This window comes from Bolinopsis microptera, chromosome 7 (genome assembly GCF_026151205.1).
Source record: "Bolinopsis microptera isolate Bmic1 chromosome 7, MBARI_Bmic_1.0, whole genome shotgun sequence".
Lineage (NCBI taxonomy): Eukaryota > Metazoa > Ctenophora > Tentaculata > Lobata > Bolinopsidae > Bolinopsis > Bolinopsis microptera.
The window spans coordinates 15,079,139-15,107,068 of NC_087078.1; the positions used below are offsets into that span (position 1 = coordinate 15,079,139).

General features: G+C 37.1%; 2 protein-coding genes and 1 long non-coding RNA gene across 3 annotated transcripts in view; 2 read left to right on the forward strand and 1 right to left on the reverse strand.

Moving 5' to 3' along the window:
- Nucleotides 1-8,596: 8,596 nt before the first annotated feature.
- Nucleotides 8,597-27,930, reverse strand: part of LOC134818425 (dynein light chain Tctex-type 5-B-like) — a 66,527-nt gene continuing 47,193 nt past the window's right edge. The window contains exons 3-5 of the mRNA XM_063827968.1: nt 10,021-10,215; nt 9,645-9,766; nt 8,597-9,063 (exon numbers count right to left, since the gene is read on the reverse strand). Coding sequence (XP_063684038.1) covers nt 8,991-9,063; nt 9,645-9,766; nt 10,021-10,215 — 390 coding nt within the window. The 3' untranslated portion in view covers nt 8,597-8,990. The remainder of the gene's footprint in view (nt 9,064-9,644; nt 9,767-10,020; nt 10,216-27,930) is intronic.
- LOC134818419 (kynurenine 3-monooxygenase-like) overlaps nt 17,325-27,930 on the forward strand; it is a 927,626-nt gene continuing 917,020 nt past the window's right edge. The window contains exons 1-9 of the mRNA XM_063827960.1: nt 17,325-17,493; nt 17,691-17,807; nt 18,083-18,158; nt 18,260-18,444; nt 18,612-18,796; nt 19,213-19,374; nt 19,550-19,657; nt 19,802-20,054; nt 20,180-20,658. Of these exons, the coding sequence (XP_063684030.1) occupies nt 17,327-17,493; nt 17,691-17,807; nt 18,083-18,158; nt 18,260-18,444; nt 18,612-18,796; nt 19,213-19,374; nt 19,550-19,657; nt 19,802-20,054; nt 20,180-20,318 (1,392 nt within the window). The 5' untranslated portion in view covers nt 17,325-17,326 and the 3' untranslated portion in view covers nt 20,319-20,658. The remainder of the gene's footprint in view (nt 17,494-17,690; nt 17,808-18,082; nt 18,159-18,259; nt 18,445-18,611; nt 18,797-19,212; nt 19,375-19,549; nt 19,658-19,801; nt 20,055-20,179; nt 20,659-27,930) is intronic.
- LOC134818975 (uncharacterized) lies at nt 25,245-27,861 on the forward strand. The gene is made up of 3 exons (XR_010160713.1): nt 25,245-25,359; nt 25,599-25,665; nt 27,610-27,861. It is a non-coding gene; the product is annotated as an uncharacterized LOC134818975 (long non-coding RNA).

Here is a 27,930-nt window from a genome sequence, read left to right on the forward strand (position 1 = left end):
TGTATAGACGCTTTTTGCAGTCAATTGTAGCCTACATTTAAGTGTCCGTAGATTCAAAAGTATAAACGATACAGTCATTTCGAACCACAGGTTTTAAAGATAATTGTTTAAGCTTTAGTTTACATTGTATTGAAAAATAATTTAACGTCATCATCATCACTTGATGACGTCATCAAGTTAAGTGTTTTTAAAACTTGACTTTTGACAAAGTAACAACTTTTTAAATCGATTTTACACTATTAAGGAGTAATTTTATTCAAAATCTGAGGACATTTTCATCTTAGATAATTTTCAAGCATTCCGAAAATCTACCGGAATAGTTTCCTACCTTGCTCCTTCATAAAGATATTTGCTATTGAAGTTAGTGCTTTTTTGAAGAATAATTTTATAAAAACACAAAAGTTGTGAATTAGTATTCTCTGGTGTTGGGCCATCCCTTGGGTTGTGGAGCTCAATTTTGCTTCTTAAAGGTGTAAATTGTGTTATAGGCTAGTTTTAAAGTTAAAAATCGAAAAGTTGCACACGTGGGGACACGCCCAAATTCATTTAAAATCGCTAAAATCGCTAAAAATTTTGATTTTCACGATTTTTATCAACTTTGGAGTCCCGCTGTGATCCAAATTCTTTTTGAAATCTTCTGAAACTTTGCATGCTTATCAAACTATATATTAAATACCACTATGCAAAAATTTACGGTGATTCAATATTGTATGCGCACGCGACGTCCGCTCAAAGTTTGCACGTGCGAAAGGTGAGAAATTTGCTCATTCGTGATTTCGAATATATTCTGCTTTCCACGATATTTAAATGGCATTATATATGAATTTAATGCCAACTTGAATGAGTAAAAAGTGCCATATTCAGTCGGTTATCGACAGAAATACCTAACTAAACACAAGGAAACGTTTTCAAAGGCAGAATTTCGAAATCGTCGAAATTACCTCCTTGTTAATGAAGTTTCGACTAGCTGTGTAAATTATCCTGACATTATAATCAAAAAGAGATGATATTTGACCAAAACCCATAATCATGGGTAGAGTGTACCGCTGCCAGTGTCTCTCTTTTCCAAACAAAAGGAAATGATATTAATTTGAGGAACAGTCCGCTAATGCAAATTGATACCGAGAATGAAATCGGTCGCTCGCTTTTTCCATTCGATCACGGCTTACGAATTGTAATAAAGCTTATTGATTTGAAAAAGCGAGCGACCGATTTCATTCTCGGTATCAATTTGCATTAGCGGACTGTTCCTCAAATTAATATCATTTCCTTTTGTTTGGAAAAGAGAGACACTGGCAGCGGTACACTCTACCCATGATTATGGGTTTTGGTCAAATATATATATATATATGTATAGACGCTTTTGCAGTAAATTGTAGCCTACATTTAAGTGTCCGTAGATTCAAAAGTATAAAAGATACAGTCATTTCGAACCACAGGTTTTAAAGATAATTGTTTATACTTTAGTTTACATTATATCGAAAAATAATTTATCGTCATCATCATCACTTGATGACGTCATCAATTTAAGTGTTTTTAAAACTTGATTTTTGACAAAATAACAACTTTTCAAATCGATTTTAAAGCATTAAGGAGTAATTTTATTCAAAATCTGAGGACATTTTCACCTTAGATAATTGTTCAAGCATTCTGAAAATCTACCGGAAAGTTTTCCTACCTTGCTCCTTCATAAAGATATTCGCTATTGGAGTTTGTGCTTTTTTGAAGAATAATTTTATAAAAACACAAAAGTTGTGAATTAGTATTCTCTGGTGTTGGGCCATCCCTTGGGTTGTGGAGCTCAATTTTGCTTCCTAAAGGTCTAAATTGTGTTATAGGCTAGTTTTAAAGTTGAAAATCGAAAAGTTGCACACGTGGGGACACGCCCAAATTCATTTAAAATAGCTAAAATCACTAAAAATTGTTATTTTCACGATTTTTACCAACTTTGGAGTCCCGTTGTGATCCAAGTTCTTTTTGAAATCTTCTGAAACTTTTCATGCTTATCAAACTATATATTAAATAACACTATGCAAAAATTTATGGTGATTCAATATTTTATGCGCACGCAACGTCCGCTCAAAGTTTGCACGTGCGAAAGGTGAGAATTTTGCTCATTCGTGATTTCGAATATATTCTGCTTTCCCACGATATTAAAATGGCATTATATATGAATTTAATGCCAACTTGAATGAGTAAAAAGTGCTATATTCAGTCTGTTATTGACAGATATGCCTACCTAAACACAAGGAAACGTTTTCAAAGGTAAAATTTCGAAATCGTTGAAATTACCTCCTTATTAAGTTTCGACTGTGTAAATTATCCTGACATTATAATCAAAAAGAGATGATATTTGACCAAAACCCATAATCATGGGTAGAGTGAACCGCTGCCAGTGTCTCTCTTTTCCAAACAAAAGAAAATGATATTAATTTGAGGAACCGTCCGCAAATGCAAATTGATACCGAGAATGAAATCGGTCGCTCGCTTTTCCCATTCATTCACGGCTTACGTATTGTAATAAAGCTTATTGAATGGGAAAAGCGAGCGACCGATTTCATTCTCGGTATCAATTTGCATTTGCGGACGGTTCCTCAAATTAATATCATTTTCTTTTGTTTGGAAAAGAGAGACACTGGCAGCGGTTCACTCTACCCATGATTATGGGTTTTGGTCAAATAGATGCATATACATTTATAGAATAATGGCTATTTTTTGTCCATTTTCAAGTAAATATTTTTTCTATATATTCTCTACACTTTAGTTTATCACACATGACTCTAACATTGAGGGTAAATTTAAAATCATTTTTAAGTTGTATGCAGTGGCGTATAACGTTGCCTGTTGGCGCGCGCTACTTCGAAGAAATTGAGACGAGTAACATCCGTCAAATCAATGCATAGGGGTGATTCGGAATCAGCGTCCAAAAATACACTGAATTCGATTCGAATACTTTCATACCCTCAAGACCTTTTCACAAGAATTTGTTTTAATTTGGGCGAGCGATTTATAGCGAGAGCGTGACAAAAGCTACTTTGGGGCCATCCACTTAGGACGTCTAATACATAATAGGGAGGGGTGAATTTTGGAATTTCGAACAAAATCGGACAGAGGGAGAGCGGGTGGTTTTTAAAAATCTGGACGTTCGGAAATTTTTTCAGAATTAACAAAAAAAGTTTCATTTATTTCAACTCTTTGAATTTTATTTCGACTCTTTGAATTTTATTAACATGCATGTTAATAAAATTCAAAGAGTTGAAATAAAATTCAAAGAGTTGAAATAAATGAAATTCACAGGGGGAGCTGAAACCAGGTTTTCGATCAAACGCTGCCATTTGTAGTCAAACGTCGCCAACAGTTGCTCTCGTCCAATGAAATCGCTGCATTATGTAAGCCTAGCTTCGCATTGTCATACGTTGTATGACCCGCCGCGCACGAGTGCGCGGCTCCCCCTGTATTGTAGAAACTCTACTAAAGTGAAGCGAAACTCTACTATAGTGAAGCTCCACTATACACTATAGTGAAGCGACAGTGGGGGTCACCATTGGCATACGTTGTATGACCCGCCGCGCACTAAGTGCGCGGCTCCCCTGTAGCGTCACCATAGTGAAACGACCGTGGGGGTCGCAACATGATACAAAGATAAACACTTATGTTTTACTGAACTTAAATTAGTTTGAGCAATTTTAATGGTCAGAATTTGAGTTATCAACGAATTTGTACCTATTTTTCATTTTTAAACCTCTTAATCAAGACCAATCTCACCCAACTAATTTAGGTTCGGTAGTTTATAAGTAAAATTGGAAGGTTCTGACAAATTTTCTGACAAAAAATCAACGAATTTCGTCAAATAACGCGACTTTTACACCTAATTTTGCTTGCTAAAGCCGCGCACCATCAAATATGGCACATAGGCGAAACTCACTGATCTTTCCAAAAAAGGTATGACAAATTTGGTACTGTGAAAATTCTCGAAGTCTCTAGAATAAATTACAGAGGCACATATTAGGTGCGGTAAAAAAATCGAAATTATGCGGTACCGCACCCGACTATAAAGGTAAAATGTGCGGTAAGGTGCGGTAAATTTTAACCAATTATGCGGCAAATGTGCGGCGATTTTTTCGAAATTTGTGCAGGAATTGTGCGGTTTTCTTTTGCATTTTCTCAAGGACTTTGGAAATTCTAAACGTATAACCGCCGCTCTTATCAAAAATAGGTCTGTTTATGTGTTACTGAGGGTGTAGTTCTTTACTAAGACTATGATTGAACCTATATTGAGATTCAGTTATCTGAGAACAGTGACTTGATCTGGTAGAGATCAGGAGACAGTTATTTGAAGACGCCTCTTGATAGAGTCGATCAGATCCCATGCGTGATCGCAAATATGTGACACGCTTGTTGGCATTGATTGTCAGTACTTGTAAACCATTTGATCCAAGATCCATTGAGCCCACAATAAAGCCAACGCTACATTCTACAACGAATAGAGCTCATTACCCTTTACACCTACTTCTTCTATTATCACCTACTTTGGATCATGGAATCTACTCAACAACTTCAACCCCTGATATAGAGTAATCAGATGTGGTGAAGTTACGAATGATAACTGATACACTATAATCGAAGTACGGTAATGACGAGGGTTCCATAACGGCCTGGTTCACGGTCCCGAAAGGGCCTGGGTCACGGTCCCGAAAGGGCCTTGGTCACGGTCCCGAAAGGGCCTGGGTAACGGTCCCGAAAGGGCCTCGGTAACGTGGTAACCGGGTCACGTGGCCTAAGCATGAGTTCCAAAAGGGCCTGGGTCACGGTCCCGAAAGGGCCTGGGTCACGTGGCCTAAGCATGAGTTCCAAAAGGGCCTGGGTCACGGTCCCGAAAGGGCCTGGGTCAGGGTCCCGAAAGGGCCTGAGTCACGGTCCTATAAAAGGGCCCGACTTTTAACATATTTTGGTTTTTACACTCGAAAATCTTACCGCGAAAATTTTTGATACATGTTTCGTATCCAAATATCAGAGATATTATGGATACACCATGAAGGAACATCTCTGCGCGGCGTAAGTAAATTTACAAGTTCGCGCGAAAAATTGTCTTATTTTCCTGGCGCTTTGTTCTCGCGCCGGGAGTGAATCACTAATTAGCTAACTACTTCACTAGCATAATCTACATCTACAATACGAAGTAAGAGTTACCACGTTACTCTTTTATTTCTCCGTTAAGCCTACAATTCTAATAACTAACAATGGAGTATGAGGTCAATTAAATGTCCATAGATATGGATTATAGAAATTATATAAACACATAATTGAACAGCATGAGACAAGTGGAAAACTAACAAACGAATAGATTTCAAGCTCGTAAAGGATCGTTGCTGGATATTGGAGATTTCAAAACTGTAGTCCGACAGTCAAAGTTCTCTTGTCTAACTTTAGTGCGTATCGAACTTGACTCCAGATAGAGCACTTTAGTTCGACAGAGTCGAACCTCAGGGTTTGTCGAACTACATGGTAAGTGACGAACTAGAGTGCGTGTCGAACTTGGGTACGTGTACCGAATTTACCATGGTAAAAACATCTTCACACCGTAAAATGGGCAAAAGCTACAATAACGGTTCCTCCGACATTGTTTACAGCGGGCAATATCCTTTATTTCATTCAATTCTTCTGAAGTGTTCATGACCAAATTACGGTCTTTAGGATCGTCCATTAATAATTTAAGGAGGCTTTTGCCGGCACAACCTATACACCCTTTTAATTTTGACAGGGCAGCTCAGAAGTAGATGGTTCTAAAACAAAACATAAATAAATCTAATCCCTTTAAAATAAATATGCTACCTTCTAGCTTACTCATAGAACACAACTCGGAATGAGCTTTTATACTTCATATTCAAATCAAGCGGTAAGTAAATATTGATAATATAACTAACTCTACTGCATTATAATCCACCTTGCGTGGCTGAGAGGACCAATTCGTTCTCTCGACAGTTCAGGACTCAGAACCCCTTAAATTTGTTAATGGCAAGTCTATTCTGTGAAGGCACCAAATAAATCTTTGCAATTCCCATCCAAAATTCTTCTCTAAGAGGGCTATAATCCCATTGTGACGTCCGGTGTTGACGTCACAATGACGCCTTCGGCGGCGCGCGCTTCGCGCGCGAAAAGTGGCATGCAACGTATGTCAAGAAAATTTCAAAATTATGCAAAATTACGCGGAAAATGCTAGATTATGCGGAAATATGCAGATAATCACAAAATGTGCGGAAATGTGCGGAAAACAATAAATTATGCGGAAGTGTGCGGAAAACGGGAAATTGTGCGATCCCGCACCCATCGCACCTAATATGTGCCCATGGAATAAAATGGTACAAAAATTTTGAAAATCCGAGCAAGTTTATTTTTATCGTGCACCCCCTACGGCTACTAATATAAGTAGATGGCACCTTTGTACTTACACTATTTTACTAGGCGGCGCTCAGAGCTTCAGCCTGTCATTCCGCCGAATCTCTATTCTAGCTATATTTATGAACATTATAGCCTGGGGTCGGACCGGCCATAAACACTATTGTGCTTTTTACGCGTACGGAGATACTTTAGTGATAAACTAAAGTGTAGAGAATAGAGATAATATTTACTTGAAAAGAGACAAAAATAGTCATTATTCTATAAATATATATGCATCTATAAGGAAGAATTTAATCGGAAGGTATTTTAAATTTTGTGATTCTACGTTGATTCTGAAAATTTCATGTAAAAATATTGAAACCTTATTGAGTTCTATTGTTTTGAGCGAAATCAGTTTCGCAAATATCGCGAACTGAGATATGGGCGATTTTGTTCATTTTTTGCGATTATTTGAACACAGAATAGGTTAGATACAGTTAAGTAGATACTGAGCTGATAATCATAGATACACAATAAGAGAATGTGTAGTATAGGCTTATCTTTCATATATGAAGTTGGTTTCACTCAAAAATATTGATATTTGACCAATTTATGGGCCATAAACTTGGCTCATAACTCAGTCATTTTTTGTCCAATCTTGATGAAAATTCATATACGAGTTCAAGGGACTACTAGCTACAAGTAGAGCACCTAAAATCTGAGTTTTGGGCATGTTAAGGGTATTTGGCTAATTTGGGCCTAATTTGGACCGAATATGGGCGTGGCTGCCCCGCAGGCACCGTTTGGCGGTTGGGGTCCGGGACCCCCTCAAAAGTTCGGTCACCGATCCTAGTTTGTTGGTCAACTGCTATCTCGAAATCAAGTTTCACAACAAAATCAGGGTGAACCCCCCTCCCCCCTTAATGTTTTGTATCACGTGGTGACCCCCACTGTCGCTTCACTATGTCTATAGTATCGTCTTCGACGATACAGGGGGAGCCGCGCACTTCGTGCGCGGCGGATCATACAACGTATGACAATTAATGTTTGATTGACGATGTCAACCCATCGAGATCGTTGCTCTGTGAAGCAAGAATGCTAGTTTGCGCGGCGCGTCGAAGTCCTCCAAGATTAATATGGCTAATCTATGGCCAATCCTTCACGGTCACCTAGCTAACCAGTGAGTTGGACTTTCTACTATAAGTATACTACGTGTGAGTGTGAGTGTGTGACACGTACACGCTTGTTTCAGCATTCAGACCCAAATTTCACCGTTTTTACTGAATTTTTTTGAATGACCATCTTACAGGGTTGAGGGTCACTGAGGATGGCAGAAGACACGATTTAGGCACTCACAGTTCTATTCCTAAAAAAGCTTTGATAAACGGAAAATAATTAAAATATTAAAAGAGATTTTCGTGGTTTTGACGAAAATTTTGACCGGTGACCATGAGACCATCACCAATCAGTGAGGTCGTTGAGAGTGACACAAGTCGCCATCAAGGTACTGGAAGCAGTATATCCGGAAAAAACTTTGATGCAATGAAAATTTTGGATATGTCCTACCGGTAGGACATATTCCGTATTCGAATGCTCTCTGCTACCCAAATTTCACTGTTTTGACTGAATTTTTCTTGAATGACCATCACTGAGGATGGCACAAGACACGATTGAGGTACTCAAACTCAAAATTCTATTCCCAAAGAAAGCTTTGAAAACGGAAAATCATCAGAATATAAAAAGAGATTTTGGAAGATAATCGAAGAGGAGCTTTTCTGCCGTCCCCTTGACCGAAATGTCGCAGTTTTGACTAAAATTTTGACCAGTGACCAATCAGTGAGGTCGTTGAGAGTGACACAAGTCGCCATCAAGGTACTAGAAGCAGTATATCCGGAGAAAACTTTGATGCAATGCAAATTTTGAATATGTCCTACTATACCGGTACCAGGTGTGCGATATTTGTGACGAGTTCACTGCTGATTCGTCCAAATTTAAGTTTTTAAATTTAGTTGCTAGATAAGAACCATACTTTTAAATGTTTTACTGTTTTTAACGAGAATTATAGGCCTACGATACTCACCCTTTTTTAACGTAAATACAACTAGAATTTCAAACAAGTTTATTAAATTAACGAATTATGACTTAATATAATGATTGAAAAGTAATGATCGGTTGACTTCTGTTATCTAGATTGAGAATAAAACGCTCGATTCATGAATCATGGTGCTGATTTCTTGCGAACGCAACATTCACAAGATATACACATTTCCAAAATGAGTCACATCGTCTTCATGTCTTTGGTGGCATTAATAATGCCTAAATCATTCAAAATAAAACTTTAAAAGTTTAAATTCATCAAATGTTCAGCGGTGCTTGCAATTGCAAAAATATATAAGGACATTCTTGTTAAAGCCCGATTTATAAGTTAATTATAGCATCCACATTCCACATTCAAATATTAACAAAAATATTTACAAAAACAATTTGTTTCTATCGATTTCTCGAAGGTTTACTTCTGATCCATCTGATTTGATCGTCTAACCAGTCTCAGTAAGTCAAATAGTTTCTGAGCGATGGTAATTTCAGATCCAGTTAGGGGGGATATGTTTTGCTCATTCGTAGTAAACACCATATACAATGCCAACCGCAAATAGAGATTCGTTGTGGTATTCGTACTGCGCGAACCTGAGGAGTAACACAGATAATTAGTTATTTAAATAATAATTAGTTATTTTAAAGATAATTGGTTATTTTAATAATAATTAGTTATTTTAAAGATAATTAGTTATTTTAATAATAATTAGTTATTTTAATAATAATTAGTTATTTTAAAGATAATTAATTATTTTAATAATAATTAGTTATTTCAAAGATAATTAGTTATTTTAATAATAATTAGTTATTTTAAAGATAATTAGTTATTTTAATAATAATTAGTTATTTTAGTAATAATTAATTATTTTAATAATAATTAGTTATTTTAATAATAATTAGTTATTTTAAAGATAATTAGTTATTTCAATACGGTTTTATGGATTAAGAATTTGTCCAAGTTCAGTAGTGCTATAGAATCCAGTAGTCTATAAAACTATCAGACGGAAAGAAATTCTACGACTGGATACTGCTTTTCAGTAATTAAATAGATTTGGAGATTTCTTGGCTTATAAACGATGGTAAATACAATTTGTAATAAAAGAAAAGAAAGCACTACAAATCATTGAACCAAACATTGTCCTAACTGTTTAGTAGTTGCTGCAGCGTCTAACCTGTCATATTGAGGATACCAGAGGCACCGACTGGCTACTCGAGCACCCTGGCCGAAATTAGCTCCGATCATTACCAACACAACCACTTTAAATCTATTGTTACTTCCTAGTTCCGCTTTCACCTGAGGCATAACTCTATCAATTCCAAGAAACCGGTATTTTCAATGTTGTCCCTAAAATTACAAGTTTGATTTGGGAACACTAGAATTTTAAATCATCTCAACGAATTGTGAATGCAATAAACAGATTCCTAACAGATTCTGATCGAGATACAGATTCACTGATATAAGTTAAATGGAAAATTATAACTTGAGTAGTATAGTAATATTACTGATATATAGTAATATTACTGATATATAAATATTGAATATTTAACCTGTGTTTTAACCGTCTCAGTTATCTGAGTGGTTAGATTTTTACAAGTGTCGCTGCTGAACTTGGAATCTAACAAATGAGTGAGGAACACATTCTTCATGATATCCTCCGCTTTTTTGGTGGGGAATTTCTGGCTATCTTTTGGTGCTAACTGATATGTGTTCTCAAGAACTACTTGTGGTCCTTTCAGCCCCTCCTGCGGATTAGAATTTGATTAACAGGTGATTATATTAGTTGGTGATTAACAGGTGATAAGATAAGTTGGTGATTAGCAGATGATTATATTAGTTGGTGATTAACAGGTGATTATATTAGTTGGTAATTAACAGGTGATTATATAAGTTGGTGATTAACAGGTGATTATATTAGTTGGTGATTAACAGGTGATTATATTAGTTGGTGATTAGCGGTGGTCGGATAAGCGTGCTGTGCTATATCTGATAAGGTTTACTTAATGGTGAATAACTTTGTCACTGTTACTTGCGTTTCTAATTTTTTGTAACAAGATATTATTTCAAAATAGCACAACTTTAGCAACAAAATAACATTTAATCAGTAGATTTTAGCTAGCATTTTTCAGTATAAAAGAGGAATAAAGAATAGCTTGCCACTCCACCAACACACTTGAAAATAGGAATCATTGTAACATCCCTTATATAAGCAAGTGATCAATAACCACACAAAAACGAATATAATATTTTAGAGATACCAAGTAGCGCAAAAATCTCATGGTGGATGTTTTCACAAAACACAATGAAATGTTTAGTAAGTTAGTTGCAAATGGGAGAATGGGGTTGGGGTAATGTAAGGTTTGACCGCTGTTCCATTCCAAGGTACTTGAAGCAGGAGTAAAAGCGGGAGTTAACAATGCCAAGCTGAGAACGCTCACTTCAGCAACAGCAGAACACGTGACACTAATATAGCACACGTGACACTAATATAGCACACGTGATACCTGAGTAGATACTGACTCTTTCTTAATCTTTGGGACCGGTCTCCGGTGCTCTATATGGGGCAGCACGTGATCATAGTTAGTCATAACATGTGGTGGTGACGTCATAACATGTGGTGGTGACGTCATGTGTGAAACTGGGCACAGCGCCAGATTAGTTCAGTTATACAATTAGAGGTTACGGTCACTAAAATAGCACTGAATCTAGAGGGTGTCGGGACTATAAATTAAAATAACATTTATCTCTTGATGAATCTGAATACGAGTATAAGGCAGGTCTCAAAGTACTCAAGCAGCATCATACTCACCTCCTATAGGCCATATGAGAGATGAAACCAGCATGGATTTACAATTTTGCTTGAGACTATCATGCACAGCTGAATTAAATTCATCTGCTATGCTATCTTATTCAATTTAGCAAAAATACAGGGGGGGGGGGGGGGGGGCAAAAGTCAGTGTGCAAACGTTGGCCTTAATAGCTCAGTCACTGAGTGCCCAATTGAAATGATTCTTTCTGGTATGACTTACTACCACCACTGGTTCGAGGAATTTATCTAATTTTTTCAAATGAAGGTTAATTTTCGAATTTATTTGATAGTTTGGATAGTCAGATCGAGCCAAATTTTATTGAATTGTATTTGGCCATTCGAATTTAGTTTGTCCTGAAAAAATGAGAGTTGTAGCTTCTCAGATGACCGAGATACGAAGCATAACGAGTTTATTCATTACGTGTGATCAAGTGATTGGCTTACCTAATCACCGTTAAAACACTTACCTTATTCAATTTAGCAAAAATATTAATGAAAATGCAAGAATTAGAAATATTAATTTGTATTTAGAAACTACTCTACAATCAATAGAGACTTTGGAGACTTTTCTTTGGAAATTTCAGTTTTAGCTTCAGAGACAACCTATACTTATAGACCCGTCTCGTATAATATGATGAGAGACTTCATCGATTTCTCTATCATCACGAAACATTCTAAAGACTTCTCTATCATCTATACTGCAGACTTCAAAGAAAAACTTTTTTTATCATTTAATAATCCAGAAACCTTTTAACTTTCTTACAGACTTTGTGGTAATCAAGATAATGAAATTCGTTAAAACCAAAAACAGTGCAGCTGTTTTCTGCTTCTAATGAATGAGCAATTCGCGATTTAAAAACGACACTCAACGTTTAAACTGAACGACTGCCTCAGAAGTGAAAGTGTCTGATAATTCCTTATCACTTTTCTAACAACCACAATAAAGTGAATACAAGCAGACTGGGGTAAACTTACACTGTTGGTCATACTAGAGGGGGTCCTGGAATACTGAACCGACTCTCGGTGTCGCTGCAGCACCAGGTGAACTTTCTGTTTGAACAACTTCCGCATATCCATGGCAACCGTTCTACTATTTCTAACTAATGTTCGCTTTAACTACATAATTGTATTACTGTTCCAGTTCATTGTAACGGTTTCTGTAGATCCGAAACGTTGTTATTTGTCGAACGTTATAAAGCGGATTCCTGGGACCATATATGATCCCGGGCAAAATTTCAATGACTTATATCAACAAATAGGGACGATATCAAAAGTGAGGTATTATTAATATTATCGAGTTCTTAAGAATTCAGAGCCGGAAAACAGATACAAACCAATAAAAGTTAAGTAAAGACGGAAGATGTACACTGTTAGAGATAATCACCCAGATAATTGAATAAATAGAGTTTAAGTACTCTGAGAACCCGGGAGTAACCAAGAATGATCTAGAACAATTAGGAGTTCAAACAAATAAAAGATAAGGGAGTCTGAGTAGATGATATAAACAAAAAAACATGGACAGGAAAAAAGAAAAAGACTTACCGATACTCTTGAAACTCATGAAATTGAAATGAACATGAAAAAGAATGTATGAAACTTACTTCCTCTCCGGCAACAGAGCTGGAGGAGGCACCCGACTGAGAATCACGCCGTGTTTGAAGAATCAAGGACGTCACTTTGCGTTTAAAAAGACCTCGCATTGCCATGGTTACCAGGCTTTGTTAGTTAACTGTTATGAAGGAAATCAGATAACGTTTAAAAGTTTAATTATGCAGTTAAAAGTTTAATTATGCAGTCAAAAGGAATATTATGCAGTTAAAAGAACGCAAAAGGCAGCTTTTTGGCATCAATAGAACTAATTATCTCAAATTACAGCAGCTCATGCTTTGTTGGTAACCCTGGCAACCGCGTCGGCAAAAGACCTGCTAGCTATATACATGAAAGGACTAAGCACAGGAAAACGTTAAATGAACCCCAAAATACGATTACACCGCATCGACTATACCACATACTGCACCACTACAATGACGAAAGCCAGATGGTAAAGGGCAACTGCAGAAAGTAGCTACCAGGATAGGCCCCTCGTCACGTGGTTCCCGGCGAAGAAAAACAAGCACAGCTCGACGGTGCACTACTTGCAAGCAACATGCAGCCGTTCAGTTGATAAAAGAAAAGAATTACAATGTTTTAGAAAATATAGCGGATAGTGTAATCGTTGGATCGTCTCTGAAACCGAACGCATAATGTTGTTGCTGCGGTAGAGATATCGAGAAGTAGATACCTATATATCTAGATATGTACGTGTGCAGGATAGTTTCACTGATTGTATCTATAACATGGTAGCTGCAAGACCACTAAGTGGCGCGATTGTCGCAGTCAAAATCATACTTACAATCAGTGCAGTCAGTTCACAAGGAGCATTTATTAAAGCCGATCAATATAAATTAGAGCCGATCTGTTAAAGCATTAGTTAAAACACAGTACAGAGAGCTAGCTTGTAGCTTGAGAGTTGCGTCCGTGTAGTGGCATTGTAAACAGTAGCAAGATAAGAGGGATTGTGAGAGACCTGAACTAAGAGTGGTTCTTCAGAAATAGTCTGATTAAACGGAATCTTCTACAGAAACAAAACGGAATCTGCTCACTGAGATTGAGAAGTATAGAAGCGTTTGGGGCTAAGAAATTGGAACGGAGAAATTTGAACTGACAGATTAGATCGAGGCATGAAATTTGAAGGAGGTTCGCATAAAATTGAGTCTGGAGATTAAATGGGTAAGGGAGGAAAATAACGGAGTAAGAAGAAATGATATGAGGAGGGAAAGAGTTTCATGATAAAATTTCATTACATAATAACGTTAAATCACAAAAAAGGGACTTTACGTTTAGAATATGTTCCCCAAAGTACGGATTATCAAGACAAAAAGTATCGGTATAAAAGTAACTGAAACTCTCAAAAGACAGAGCCACGTCGTTCTCCTCATCTCTAGGTGTTGTCAGGTGGCTGCGGAGCGACTAATAGCCATGCAAGTCGCTCTGGCTCTCAATGTAATCACAAAACTCATTGAATTTCATTTCTAGATATTTTAGGAGCTGATGCTCCATCAAACAAACAAATGAATCAGTTGACCGGCGATGAAAAAATAACTTTTCGTGTTTGGGTGCTATCGTAAGCATATTGAACGACATCAAAGCATGAACATGTTGACTACTGAAACGGTCAAAGAGAACAAAATGCAATTATTTCATCTTATTAGATTGCGTTGTGACTTAGGGGGGGGGGGGGGGGGGTCCAAGGGGAACTTTGGGGAGTTTTGGGGAACTTATTTTTGGGGAACTTCAGGAAACCTGGGGGACTTTCCCAAAGTTCCCCAAAAAATTATCAATGAAACAAATAATTTTGGGGAATTTTGGGGAACTTTTTTTTGGGGAACTTCAGAAAGTTCCCCAAAATTCCCCAAAGTTCCCCAAAAAAATTATCATGCCAAAAAAATTATCATGCTGCAAGTATCAACAAGTAAGTTAAGATTATACCTTATAATAACATACATGTTAACATTAATGGGTATTAATGTATATTAGAGAAATTTTGAATAATTTTGAATAATTTTGAATAATTTTGAATAATTTTGAATAATTTTGAATAATTTTGGGGAATTTTGGGGAACTTTGGGGAGTTTTGGGGAACTTTTTTTTGGGGAACTTCAGAAATCTTGGGGGACTTTCCCAAAGTTCCCCAAAGTTCCCCTTGGACCCCCCCCGACTTATCGATGGTGCTTTCAGTACACAATAAGCCATTTGATCTCATTTAGAAAAGTGTATGCCTATGGGTCATCAGTCACCATCTGGGTAGTAAAACTGATAATAGCTATTGCAGCTGTAGACTGCAACTGTAGTTTATTAACATAGCCACAACTACAGCTGCAGGCGTAATTGAATTCCGGCCGAATTCATGGTACCTAAATACTTTAATTCTTAATCAAGTTTCGAGCTCTTAAGAGCGACCGAACTACAATTTACGTATTTGGAGAAGTTAAGTAGGTAATCACAAGGCCTTAGTAAATGTGACCGTTTTTCCTATTATTTAGGATTCTGGCAGGTTCATAAGCCACCGCACTTACTAGCCTTTGATCAGGATAATGTAACAAAACTAAAAAAGTGAACATATTCTGCTGCTGAGAGTAACAATATAGTTATATGAGAGTGAGGTTACTGACCGCAGGTGCGTGTTAACTGTTAGTGCCACTGCCAGGTCTATAGTCTGAGTCATCTCTATACTAGGTGTGAGTTGCTGTTTAGTGCTTAGTGCTTAGTGCTTCGGTTTTGTGGTTGAAGAAACTTTGCCATTATAGTAATGGCGTTTATTGCTGTCGCCCTGGTTCCTTAATAGACTAATTCGCGCCACAATCTACTGGAACTTAGTGTTACTGTACCTACACATTGTCACTGGTTCTTATTTATTATAACACTGGGGAAATTGGGAGTTTAGGTTTGATACAGCCATGCAGTATAATTGTGTTCGTACAGAGGCTTCCCCTTAGGCTAGGCAGTGTGAACAGTAGCGTTATATCGCAGTGTAAGTTTAAACCACCACATGATGAACAATGCGACTCATAAATAATGTTTTTATCCGGATATTACACTTGTTTTATATTGTTTTTAACTGTTTTAAATTTTTGTTCTTCTCTATGCTCTTAAATGAGCTCTTTGTAGTCTGGATCAAATACTATTGTTGCTGTACTACAATTCGTTAACCGCTCCCGTCTGCCAGAAGTTACTCCACATAGAAATCAGTATTCTCAAGACCATCAAAACTACTATTTTGTAGATTAAACAGCTGTTAGTCATGCAAATTGTCTTGAATAGTCTACGTCTTCTCCTATACTCCTACAGCCGTAATTAAAGCTCTTTTCCAGTTATATGAATTTATATTCTTACCATTTCTTTTCAAACGCAGAAAATAGCTTACTATTTGAATTTCCCAACTCCTTATTTATTCTTGGAAATAGACCATTTATGAAATGAACGACGAAAACGATCACAGTCATTGAGTCATTTTCGAGGTTTGTTTTTACGTTGTCACATTGCAGCTTTTAAACGCTTTCGCTCCAAATATTGTTTGAGGTTTCTGATTCTGAAAAAGTACCAAATTGCAAACTTAGTCAGCGTCATAAATATTTCCACTTCCATGTTTAGAATTGAAATTATGTCCAAGACATTTATCTAATTATCATATTATAATAGTGTGAAACTGTTTGTGTACAACCTTGGCCATGCACATCAGCTTTATGGGTGAGAACTGAGACACTCAGTCAGCTAGGTAGGATCTTAAATTGTTCGTAGAAACGCTATTCTTGATATGAGCTCATTACTTCACTACACCCTTGAAATCAGACGTAAATTCAATATTCGTGGTACGATTTCAAACAGACGAAATAGCATTGATTATTGATTGAAACCACGTCCTACTATGTAAATCTCACATTTACCGAGTATAATAGTGTTTCCGAGATATCTGATTATCTGGACACTGTTGTAATTTCATATAATAGTAGTTTGCTTCATAACCTGGCATGTTGCCAAGAAACGCTGGTCACATACGAGGTATAGTAGCCTAATACTCTGATACTCTAAACTTCTAAATATTTCTGAGAAAAAAAGATAGCTGTAAAGAAATAAAATCAAACTCAAATGTTGTAACCTCTTTGTAAGACTGGTTTGGGTCACGTTTGTGATCTTTCTTTTATTGTAAGCCTCCGATATGAGTTGACTGTTGAGGTATCGATTACAGTTGAAACCTTATCTTATATCTTGAATCCATATCGTTCAAATCGCCATTTTGTTCCTTTGATAATTTCCTCTGCTTTGCCAATACCATATCGTTCGTGTTTGATCATCAATCATGCCGATTTGATAACCATGTTTTTTCAAAATGGGTTAAATCTGCTTGCCCGCGTTAAAGCACTGTCAGGAGCCTGCTCTACTTGATACACTAACCACACACTAACAAGGTTTATATTTAACCCAGCACGTGCTCTTTACTCCAGGTAATAATGACAGCAAGTAAAGTATCTTGGGATGATGTGGAGGTGGTGGAGAGTGGAGACCGGCAGGGAGGAGAGATAAAACATGTTGGGGTGATGGGGGCAGGGCTGGTGGGATGTTTAGCTGCTAGTATCCTCGCCCAGAGGGGGTATGATGTGGAGGTGTTCGAGTACAGGTGACTTTCAATTCCATTGATAAAGATAGTGCCAGTTTAAGCATGTTTCGTTGTGAGTCTCATACGATTGCTTTAGAACTTTCCGACGTTCACATTTTACTCTTTAATATTCAAAATGACGTGATCAATATCAGTAACAGTATCAAAGAATGGATAGCAATAATCAGTGATGACTCATGACCGTATACAAAAACTAGGTCTGACATAAGAAACGAAGAAGATATCCAGGGAAGAAGTATCAACATGACCATCGCAAAACGAGGACTCGATTCATTGGAAGCCATCGGGGTCAAAGACGTCATTCTAAAAGAGAGGTACCTATCTGCAAAAATTTGACACATTCAATAAATTGAAATCCGGCAATACTTCATATACGTCTTACTATGGATACACCCAAGAGCAAGATAAAACCTGTGTTTTCTTGTTTTATACACAATATAATGCGGTGCTTACTGTTGTTTATACGTCAAGACCAAGGGTTTGTTTCTTCACTGGTAGTTGGTTGGTACAGGGTTGTTGGAAGTAGGTCACATAACCATGTTTATTTATGTAAAGAAATAAAACTTAAATTAATGACAATTACTCACAGTATACCCATGTATGGACGAATGATACACAGACAAGATGGCTCTACCTATCCAGTACCCTACGGTGTAAAGGACCAGGTCATAAAACTCCACCAACATTTGAATTTTGTGGAAATTGATCAGTTTCTAGTATCTAACAGATTCAAATCATTCTTTTAATAACGATTCTTTAACTCCAGGCAGTGTATTCGATATCAAGAAACCTAATCAACAAGCTCTTACTCGATACAGCAGAGGGTAACAAAAACGTCAGGATTAACTTCAATCACAAACTACAAGACATTAACTTGAACAGCAGAGAAGCTACTTTCCAAGTTCAAACTGATAAATCTGTCGTTAAGAAACGATTTGATGCTGTCTTCGGGTAAAAAACCAACTGCGTGACAAATAGAATGACTTTAGAAAGTAATAAAAATACAAATTTGAATTATAAGACTGGAAAAATGCAATCAGAAAAAAGGAAATGACAACACTCGTTATGACAATTGCCTTATATTATATATATATTATATTACACTCGTTATCCTACAGATGTGAGGGAGCCTTCTCGAAAACCAGACAACAGTTCATGCGGGACACCTCCTTCAACTACAGTCAGACCTACATTGATGCTCTGTACATGGAACTGTCCATAGAACCAGACGAGGAAGGAAACTCCAAGATGCCTGATGTTAATTATCTTCACATCTGGCCCAGAGGAAACTTCATGTTGATCGGTATGTAAATTAATAAATTAGTAAATTATAGGGATTAAGGATAAGTTGTGAGGAATGGTTCATGAAAATCATCATTACCTGGCCTTTAAGAATGATACAGATTACATAGTAACAAGTGAAACAATCCAATATTGGTGAACAATCTAGTCGTTTCATGAGATAACGATACCATTCACCGGTGCCAGTATGATTGCTTGATTGGTACTGACTACTGTTTAATCACTTGTGAAATTACGACTCAATTGTTCAGTGTTCACCAATATTCGATTGTTTCAATTGTAACTAAAAATTAAAATGCTCCTGCATGCCAGTTGACCAATCTCTGGGAAACTAGAAAAAAACTTTTTATAGTAAATTATGTTAGCGAACAGTACAATTTCACGATTGAGTGCAAAGCAAACTTCTTTTTAACTCAGGTTTACCAAACAAAGACATGTCATGGACGATGACTTTGTTCGGACCAAAAAGCATATACACAGAGTTCAAGTTCGCCTCAGGCGTGATGGGGGTCTTCGAGAAATATTTCCCGGACGCTATTCCTCTGATGACGAAGAAACGGATTTTAGCTGACTGTCTGGGTAAGTTAAACTGACCATGTTCGTGTCCCTGCAACTATTACTATTTGAAGTCATCTGCAAATAGTCTGAGAACATAATCGTAGTCCTTTTAAATTATTGTATCTTATATCAGATGTTTAGGCTAGGACATTTTGAATGTCACTCCGTGATGATAAAACCCTATTCCATCCATCAGACACTAAAGGGTATCCGATGGTACAGATAAAGTGCTCCCCTCATGTTCTCAACAACACTATACTGCTTGGAGATGCTTCTCATGCCATGGTTCCTTTCTACGGTGAAGGTTAGTGATACTCTCAGTTTAAAGACGACAACGTGTTACAGTAGTCTGATATCTCGCGGAAATTACACAACATGACTTAATATTATCTCACAAATAAGAAATTAACCCAAGATCCTCCTCTCTCCTGAAACTCTCACCTCATAGGAATGAACTGCGGGTTTGAGGACTGTCTGGTGCTGAACTCCCTCCTGGATCAACACAACATGAAAACAGCGCTGACTCTTTACTCCGGAGCGCGTGTGGCAGATGTGCAGGCTATGTGTGATCTAGCTATGTACAACTACATTGAGATGAGAGACCTGGTCAGGTCACCTCTGTTCCAGTTGAGGAAGTGGATGGATAACCTGTTACATTCTGCAGCTCCTAGCTTCTGGATACCTCTCTATACTTCTATCAGGTAAGGAAATCCAGTTTGACAAGGTCAATATTGGCATGAGCAATTTTTATTATTTCCCTTACATTTTGGCGTTGTGAATTCAGTGACCAATTTCAAATGTTTCATTAAAAAGGGTTAATCTGCAGATTCCAAAGAGCTCTGACATACGAGCAGTGTTGGAACAATAAGAAGTGGCAGGACAGGACTATTGACAGAGCGTTAATATCGGGTCTGGTGATGGTGTTAGGAGTTCTCACTGCTGTCTTCTTCTCATCTTTATCATAGCTATTAGCTTAGCTAGACAAACAGTTATAAATATAGACTAACATCACAAGATGGAGAAGATCCGACAAGTGGCCCTGTGACCACAGAACTACAGTGTTAAGCCGAATGTAGGCTGGACTATTTGAAGACACAATTTATAAGTATTTGAAGATATAAATTTTAAGTCTTTGCAATTCAGATTTCTATCAACTAATTATAACAGACCAAGCATACCAAGGTTTCGAACTTGTGTATGTATGAAATAATTTTCAGTTTTTGTGTCGATTACAAGCAGAACAGAAGCTGTTGATCCCGGCTGATAGTCGAATTGATAAAAATAGCATAAGCAGGACTTATTAAAGTAAAAGTAAAATGAGTAGTTGTACTATAAGTGAGATTTTATATGATTATCCATTTTATTCAAAAAACAGATCATCAAACAATATCTATTTCCTTGAAAAAGTAAGTTATTATATTAATTAACATTATAGCAGGTTAAATAAATAATAGTACCTCAAGATCAGAGTAGCCAGTGCTGCTACCAGTACTAGGCCGGCCCTGGCTCCCTCCAAACTGTCGGATATTACTGATCCTTCTCACTGCTTTCCTGAACTTTATCTGTACCATCTTGAGACTGAGAGTGTTTCTTCTTTGGAACAAAGGGTCGTTTGTAACACTGAGTTTAAATGACAAAGAACATGAAGATAAAATTTAAGATAGTAGTAAGCAATCGGAAATGATAAAAGAAGGATGATTTGTTGTCATATTTTCAAATTCGAGATAACAAAACAGCTTGATATGCAATCGTAGATAATAGAAAGACTACTTATACTGATCACACAAATTTCGCGAGTTTTTCTGTTGAATCAGCGACTATGAGGTCCACAAAATAAGACCGTGAATACCACTCAAGGAGTCAAAATGAGGTTTTTAATGAGACAAATCGAAATTTCGTTATCATCATACTCGAATAATAACAAGCAAAATCTTCTCGCCAAGCAAGCATAGAGTCAGACAATTATCAAAAACTACAATCGAGATTGCAGCATCGGCTACACGAATTTAAACTGAAGCAATAGCCCTTGCATCTGTGATGCATGAGATTGGAGAAGTGCGGTTTTATTAAAGCTACATGGTTGGGTTGATATGGATATACTGATATATCGGACAAACTTTTATAACTTTATATAACTTTAAGTGGAGAGCTCAATGAAAATTCTTTCATCACGAACTAGAGCCGGAGTTTTGTTAAGTCATCAAAGGATTTATCGCTTTGTTGAAAACCACTTCAAATTCTGCCGGTAAATCTTGGAGATTAAACACATGCCAGATAATCAGACGAGTTTTAATCATTAGTAGTACTAAGTTGAATTAAATATAACAAGATGGTATTTATCAAGTTATAAATCAAGTTAATAGTAAGTTATAAACACAACAATGAAATATGCATATGCATAGTGAGGTTAAAGTTAAAATGGCTAACAACAGGTTTTGTATACGGTTTGATTGTAATGTCACCGCAGTAGTTAATTTAGTGATTTGTATACTTTCAAATCAGAAGTTGTCCTGTTGAAAATCTAATCAGACTTTATTTTAATGACTTTGCTAGGCCTGTGGGAAGATTATTAATGATCCACTTTTTCTAGTAACTGGTGTGAGGTTTCCAGTATTTTGTAAATGGAGACATCACAGTTCACGCTCCAGTAATCGCGTGAGAAGAATTGTTATTAAACTCTAAAGTACTAAGCATATACTGGTCTGGTCGTCTGGAAGCCCATAGAATTCCAGTTCAGAAACCGAGTAAAAAGGTGCAGCTACTGATGAGAAGCCTCCTTAAAGTTTATTTGGGTTAGAAACGACATCTGGGTCCCTACCCTCACACAAGATTATTCTCAATTTTCTTGTTGTGTTCCACAACTAAACAATAGTGATAAGATACATCAAGTACCTGGTAGTGGTACTGATAAATCTAGAATACTACCAAACCATATTTTTGATATTATTCTAAATTAAAAATTTAACAGTTACAAATACAAACGTCTGAAATGAACGAAACAACTATTTTACTATAAATTTTCTGGGGTAAAGAGGGAATTTTCTAAAAACAATCCAAAATTGTTGACAAATGAAAGACAAGTTCAAAAGGAAATCGCGGCACGTGCAGAATCGCGATTTTTCCCATTCTCCGCGACAAATCGCGATTTTTGACGTTTGCCGAGACAAATCGTAATTTTTTCCGATCCTCTCGACAAATCCTGATTATTCCAGTTCTCTGAGGATTTGCACATTCTCCTTTAAATCCGAGGGCCAAATATCACGTTCTTTATAATTATATGGAACTAATCACATCCACAGCCTTCCAAATGTAGGTACGGACCGAAAAAGTATTTTCTGCTCGTAATGATCAGGGTAGCATGAAACATGAACTTGAAGTAGTTTCCAGAAAAACTTTGAAAATAATATCGATTTAGAAAATTTTCGGTCCGAGTCATTCTCGATAGCTAGGTACAAGGAGAGTGCCTCGATATGTAAGTTACTGTCCTTGTTTCTATATAAACATAACTTTTACAATAATTCTTACGTAATAATTATAATAATTTTCTATTATCACTAGAAGCCGCACAGACCTTCTATCTACACACAAACCAACTAGCAATTGTCATTTCTCTAATCCTATGAATCAGTGTATCCCTAATTCATAATTCGTGTAAAAACGAGTAAGTTACAGCTTGAATCGCTTGTGTTTATTTGTCTAAGTTGCTACAGTATACAAATTGTACAAACTCAACACATATTATATATTATATAACTTTATTCAAATCAAAAATAGAACATAAATGAACATCTTAAAGATCTGATAAGTAGCCAGAAAAAAAGAAATACTGATACACAAACTATAACAACTTCTTCCATCCCGCTCTATCAGAGGCTAAAAGTCTTAAATTGTACAAATCGTCTGTATTTACAAATGGAATGTTCCTACTACCTAAATCAAATTTTATAGTCCTAAGCAAGTTCGACTGGTGTCTGCCTACTCTACCCTTTTTAGTACTCTGACTCTCTACTGCAAAGTGTAATGCAAGCTGCGCACTGTGCAGGTGAGTTGTTATCACTGCGAAGGACATGTCCGAGCATCCTCCATCGTGCACATGCAACACGCTCACTGAGTGGAACTTGTCATACGTTGTATGACCCGCCGCGCACGAAGTGCGCGGCTCTCCCTGTATCGTCGAAGACGATATAGTGAAGCGACCGTGGGGGTCACCACGTGATACAAAGTGGAACCACTTCACATCTCTTGTAAAGGGTGTCGTTTTTGATTATATTAGGGTAAGTCATTCTGATGATTTGCCACATAATTGACCAATATAGCTTCAAGTATGCTGTTTGATAGCAATAATATATTCGAGATTATGTTATACTAGTGTAACCAAGGCCTACGTCCGGGACTTCACTATCGGAGTTGAAATGCAAAAGTATAAACCCGCCTATTGTATTCTAAAAACCCATTACATTTATTTTGGTAGTTAAAACGGTGCAAAAGTATGAAATCACTCAGTCAAAGCATACTTCAATTCAATTCTGAGTGCCCCTCACGTATTTAATAGTAATACTTGATATAGCATATCTGTTGAGTATGGGAGAGAGAACGAGAGTAGGAGAGATAAGAGGGAGAGACATTTGGGTCACAAAATCATCAATTAAACCACTTATCACCGGCTGATTAAAATACTTAGGCTCTTGTGCTTCGTCAGAGTTTTGTGGGCACTATACCGAAAAAAACAGCCACGTACCTCTTACCGTTTTCTACCTTAACAATGTGTCGATCGTAGGCATCATGAAGAATAGTCTGTTTAGATCTTAACACTATTCCTTGGCTAACAGTGTTAGTAACACACTAAAGATTATTAATATAGATGCTATTGTTTTGCCTGACGAGCCTGTCGCTCCCTAATCTTAAACTATACTAACAAGCTAGTTAATCGTTTTTTAAACTGTGTTTGAAAATTATCTCTATTGCCAAATTGCTGTGTGGGGGCCTTCTGTGTGGGAAAATCATCAAGAAAATCATCAAGAATTTTTGGCTGCGGCAAACATATCTTCAATTCCTGTCTGTGCGAAAGTTTAAGTTGTATGCACTCTACATTTCTCAGGATATGGTTGCCTCTACTCTGCAAGGCACATATAATAATTTGTGATAACTAAGACAGATGGTGCAAGCTGGCCATGTTTTACTTGTGGGTCATTTTGTAACTGGGTTGTTGTAGATGTATTGTAGATTTTAATGTGGCCATTCAACATTTTCTGGGGCCTAGCTCCAAATGCTTAAGAACTGTCCTGCTTCACTCGCCGACATTGCGAAAGTGGAAAATTCGCGAGCGAAGCGAGCGGGCCACAAAAAACAGAAAATGTGTATCTGCGAGGAAAATTTTAACTTTCTGGATGTGGGGCAATCGCTACTCGCGACTGCGTAAAAATAGGTTTTTGCCTAATAACTCAACAACCTGACGTCCGAGGACTTTGAAATTGTGCTCGACCCTAGTTAATATGATAATTCCGAACATTTTAGTGCCCAGGATGAGCACCTAGCTCAATCAGAAGCCGAGATATCTCGTATTTAGTGTGCAAATAACGACTCGCGAGAGCAAAAAAGGGCGTGGTCACATAACTCAACAACCTGATGTCTGGTGACTTTAAAATTATGCTCTACTCCCCTAAATATGATGATTCTGAACATCTTTAAAGCCAAGTTGAGCTCCTAATTCGAATTGGAAGCGGATTTATTTTGATTTTAAAGTCGCGAAAGCGCCAAAAAAGGGCGTGGTCAATTGCGCAAAACTGCCCCATATTCAGAAAGTCTACCCAAGCCAAATTTGTTTCTGAGGGGTCCCTTGAGCCGTTCCAGGTCTCAAACCTCGGGGCGGAAGACTTTTCTACGGGAATATTCTCAGATCCATGACTATGAAAGTAGCGTTTGTTTTGCTTGTGGTGACCGTTTTTGCTGTCCATAAAATAGAAAGTCGTCGTATAATTATGATCAATAATTTGCCGACCTTTCTAGGTGAGTGTCATAAATTACATTGTCGATAGATTGGTTACAATAATTGTGAGGAACCGACATAAAAGCATACCTACTGTTGAAATGATGTGATTTTTAATAATGCTGAATTACGATATTTTATAATATAACCAGCTATCCAGAACGGGACTCTCGCAGAACTAAAAGCGTTACTAAAAATGATTTTACTCTCAACCAACTGCTGCTGCAGACATTGAAAGTTTTAAATATATAATTGGCAGGTTGCTGGAGGGCATGGAGCAGTTGCAGTGAAGCAGCTGGTGACCTGTGGCAGAACTGCCAAGACAGGTCAGTAGAACATGGGAGGAAGTCTCATAAGTCACGTTTCATTTACTTGTCATTTTCATCTAGTGACTCAGTAGCTCAGTCGGTAAATCCGCATGATTACTGGCCACGAGGTAGTCAGTTCAAATCACAATGCTGGCAAGCATTACCGTCGCCCTTATATTCACAACACTATTTACCCCCTATACGATTATATCCCCTTTATTGTTTTCCAGGCATTAAGACTCATCGAAAGTAGTTCAGCAGGTACATTTAAGTTCAAAACATTCTAATTCAATATTGAAGATGACAGGAATAAGAAATAGTTGTATGGAGGTTTTTAAGAAATTTGCGCAAAATACGCGCCAGCATGTTATACGAAATTAGGTAAAAAACCCAAAATCGCCATATTCAGGTGCCTTAAAAACCATGTTAAAATTGAGTTAGAGATCTGAAACTTTGCAGGGCGTCTAGACCTTGTCCAAATCGACTGTAAAAAAAATTTCATGTTTCAGGAGTATCGGGAAGTGGGTTTTCTGGAACCCCTGTTTTACAACAGATTGTCGTGAAGATATATATATATGTATAGACGCTTTTTGCAGTCAATTGTAGCCTACATTTAAGTGTCCGTAGATTCAAAAGTATAAACGATACAGTCATCTCGAACCACAGGTTTTAAAGATAATCGTTTAAGCTTTAGTTTACATTGTATTGAAAAATAATTTAACGTCATCATCATCACTTGATGACGTCATCAAATTAAGTATTTTAAAAACTTGATTTTTGACCAAGTATCAACTTTTCAAATCGATTTTACGCTATTAAGGAGTAATTTTATTCAAAATCTGAGGACATTTTCATCTTAGATAATTGTTCAAGCATTCCGAAAATCTACCGGAATAGTTTCCTACCTTGCTCCTTCATAAAGATATTTGCTATTGAAGTTAGTGCTTTTTTGAAGAATAATTTTATAAAAACACAAAAGTTGTGAATTAGTATTCTCTGGTGTTGGGCCATCCCTTGGGTTGTGGAGCTCAATTTTGCTTCTTAAAGGTGTAAATTGTGTTATAGGCTAGTTTTAAAGTTAAAAATCGAAAAGTTGCACACGTGGGGACACGCCCAAATTCATTTAAAATAGCTAAAATCGCTAAAAATTTTGATTTTCACGATTTTTATCAACTTTGGAGTCCCGTTGTGATCCAAGCTCTTTTTGAAATCTTCTGAAACTTTGCATGCTTATTAAACTATATATTAAATACCACTATGCAAAAATTTACGGTGATTCAATATTGTATGCGCACGCGACGTCCGCTCAAAGTTTGCACGTGCGAAAGGTGAGAAATTTGCTCATTCGTGATTTCGAATATATTCTGCTTTCCACGATATTTAAATGGCATTATATATGAATTTAATGCCAACTTGAATGAGTAAAAAGTGCCATATTCAGTCGGTTATCGACAGAAATACCTAACTAAACACAAGGAAACGTTTTCAAAGGCAGAATTTCGAAATCGTCGAAATTACCTCCTTGTTAATGAAGTTTCGACTAGCTGTGTAAATTATCCTGACATTATAATCAAAAAGAGATGATATTTGACCAAAACCCATAATCATGGGTAGAGTGTACCGCTGCCAGTGTCTCTCTTTTCCAAACAAAAGGAAATGATATTAATTTGAGGAACAGTCCGCTAATGCAAATTGATACCGAGAATGAAATCGGTCGCTCGCTTTTTCCATTCGATCACGGCTTACGAATTGTAATAAAGCTTATTGATTTGAAAAAGCGAGCGACCGATTTCATTCTCGGTATCAATTTGCATTAGCGGACTGTTCCTCAAATTAATATCATTTCCTTTTGTTTGGAAAAGAGAGACACTGGCAGCGGTACACTCTACCCATGATTATGGGTTTTGGTCAAATCTTGGTTATAACTATATAAATAAATTTATAATATTGTCTTCCTTGCAGATGCCATTGTCTTGGCTACAGTCGGGGAGGACAGTGCAGAATAAAATACAACGACCGCCGCTGCACGTCTGGTAAATCCCACTACTGCAAATGTGACGGCCGGAAGGATGGGAGCGGATCTTGGTGGTGTGGATTCTAGACAAACCTTAATATCACAGATGGAGGAACTTATCTGGTCTACTTCAAGTGTAATTTCCGGGACAGAATCAAAATTATAACATTTTATTTTTAACCGAAAATACAGTGAACATTTTTACTTTAATGATCGCTTTCCAAAACTTACTGGGCGGCGAGAGCACGCTTTGATCTAGGCGAGATACT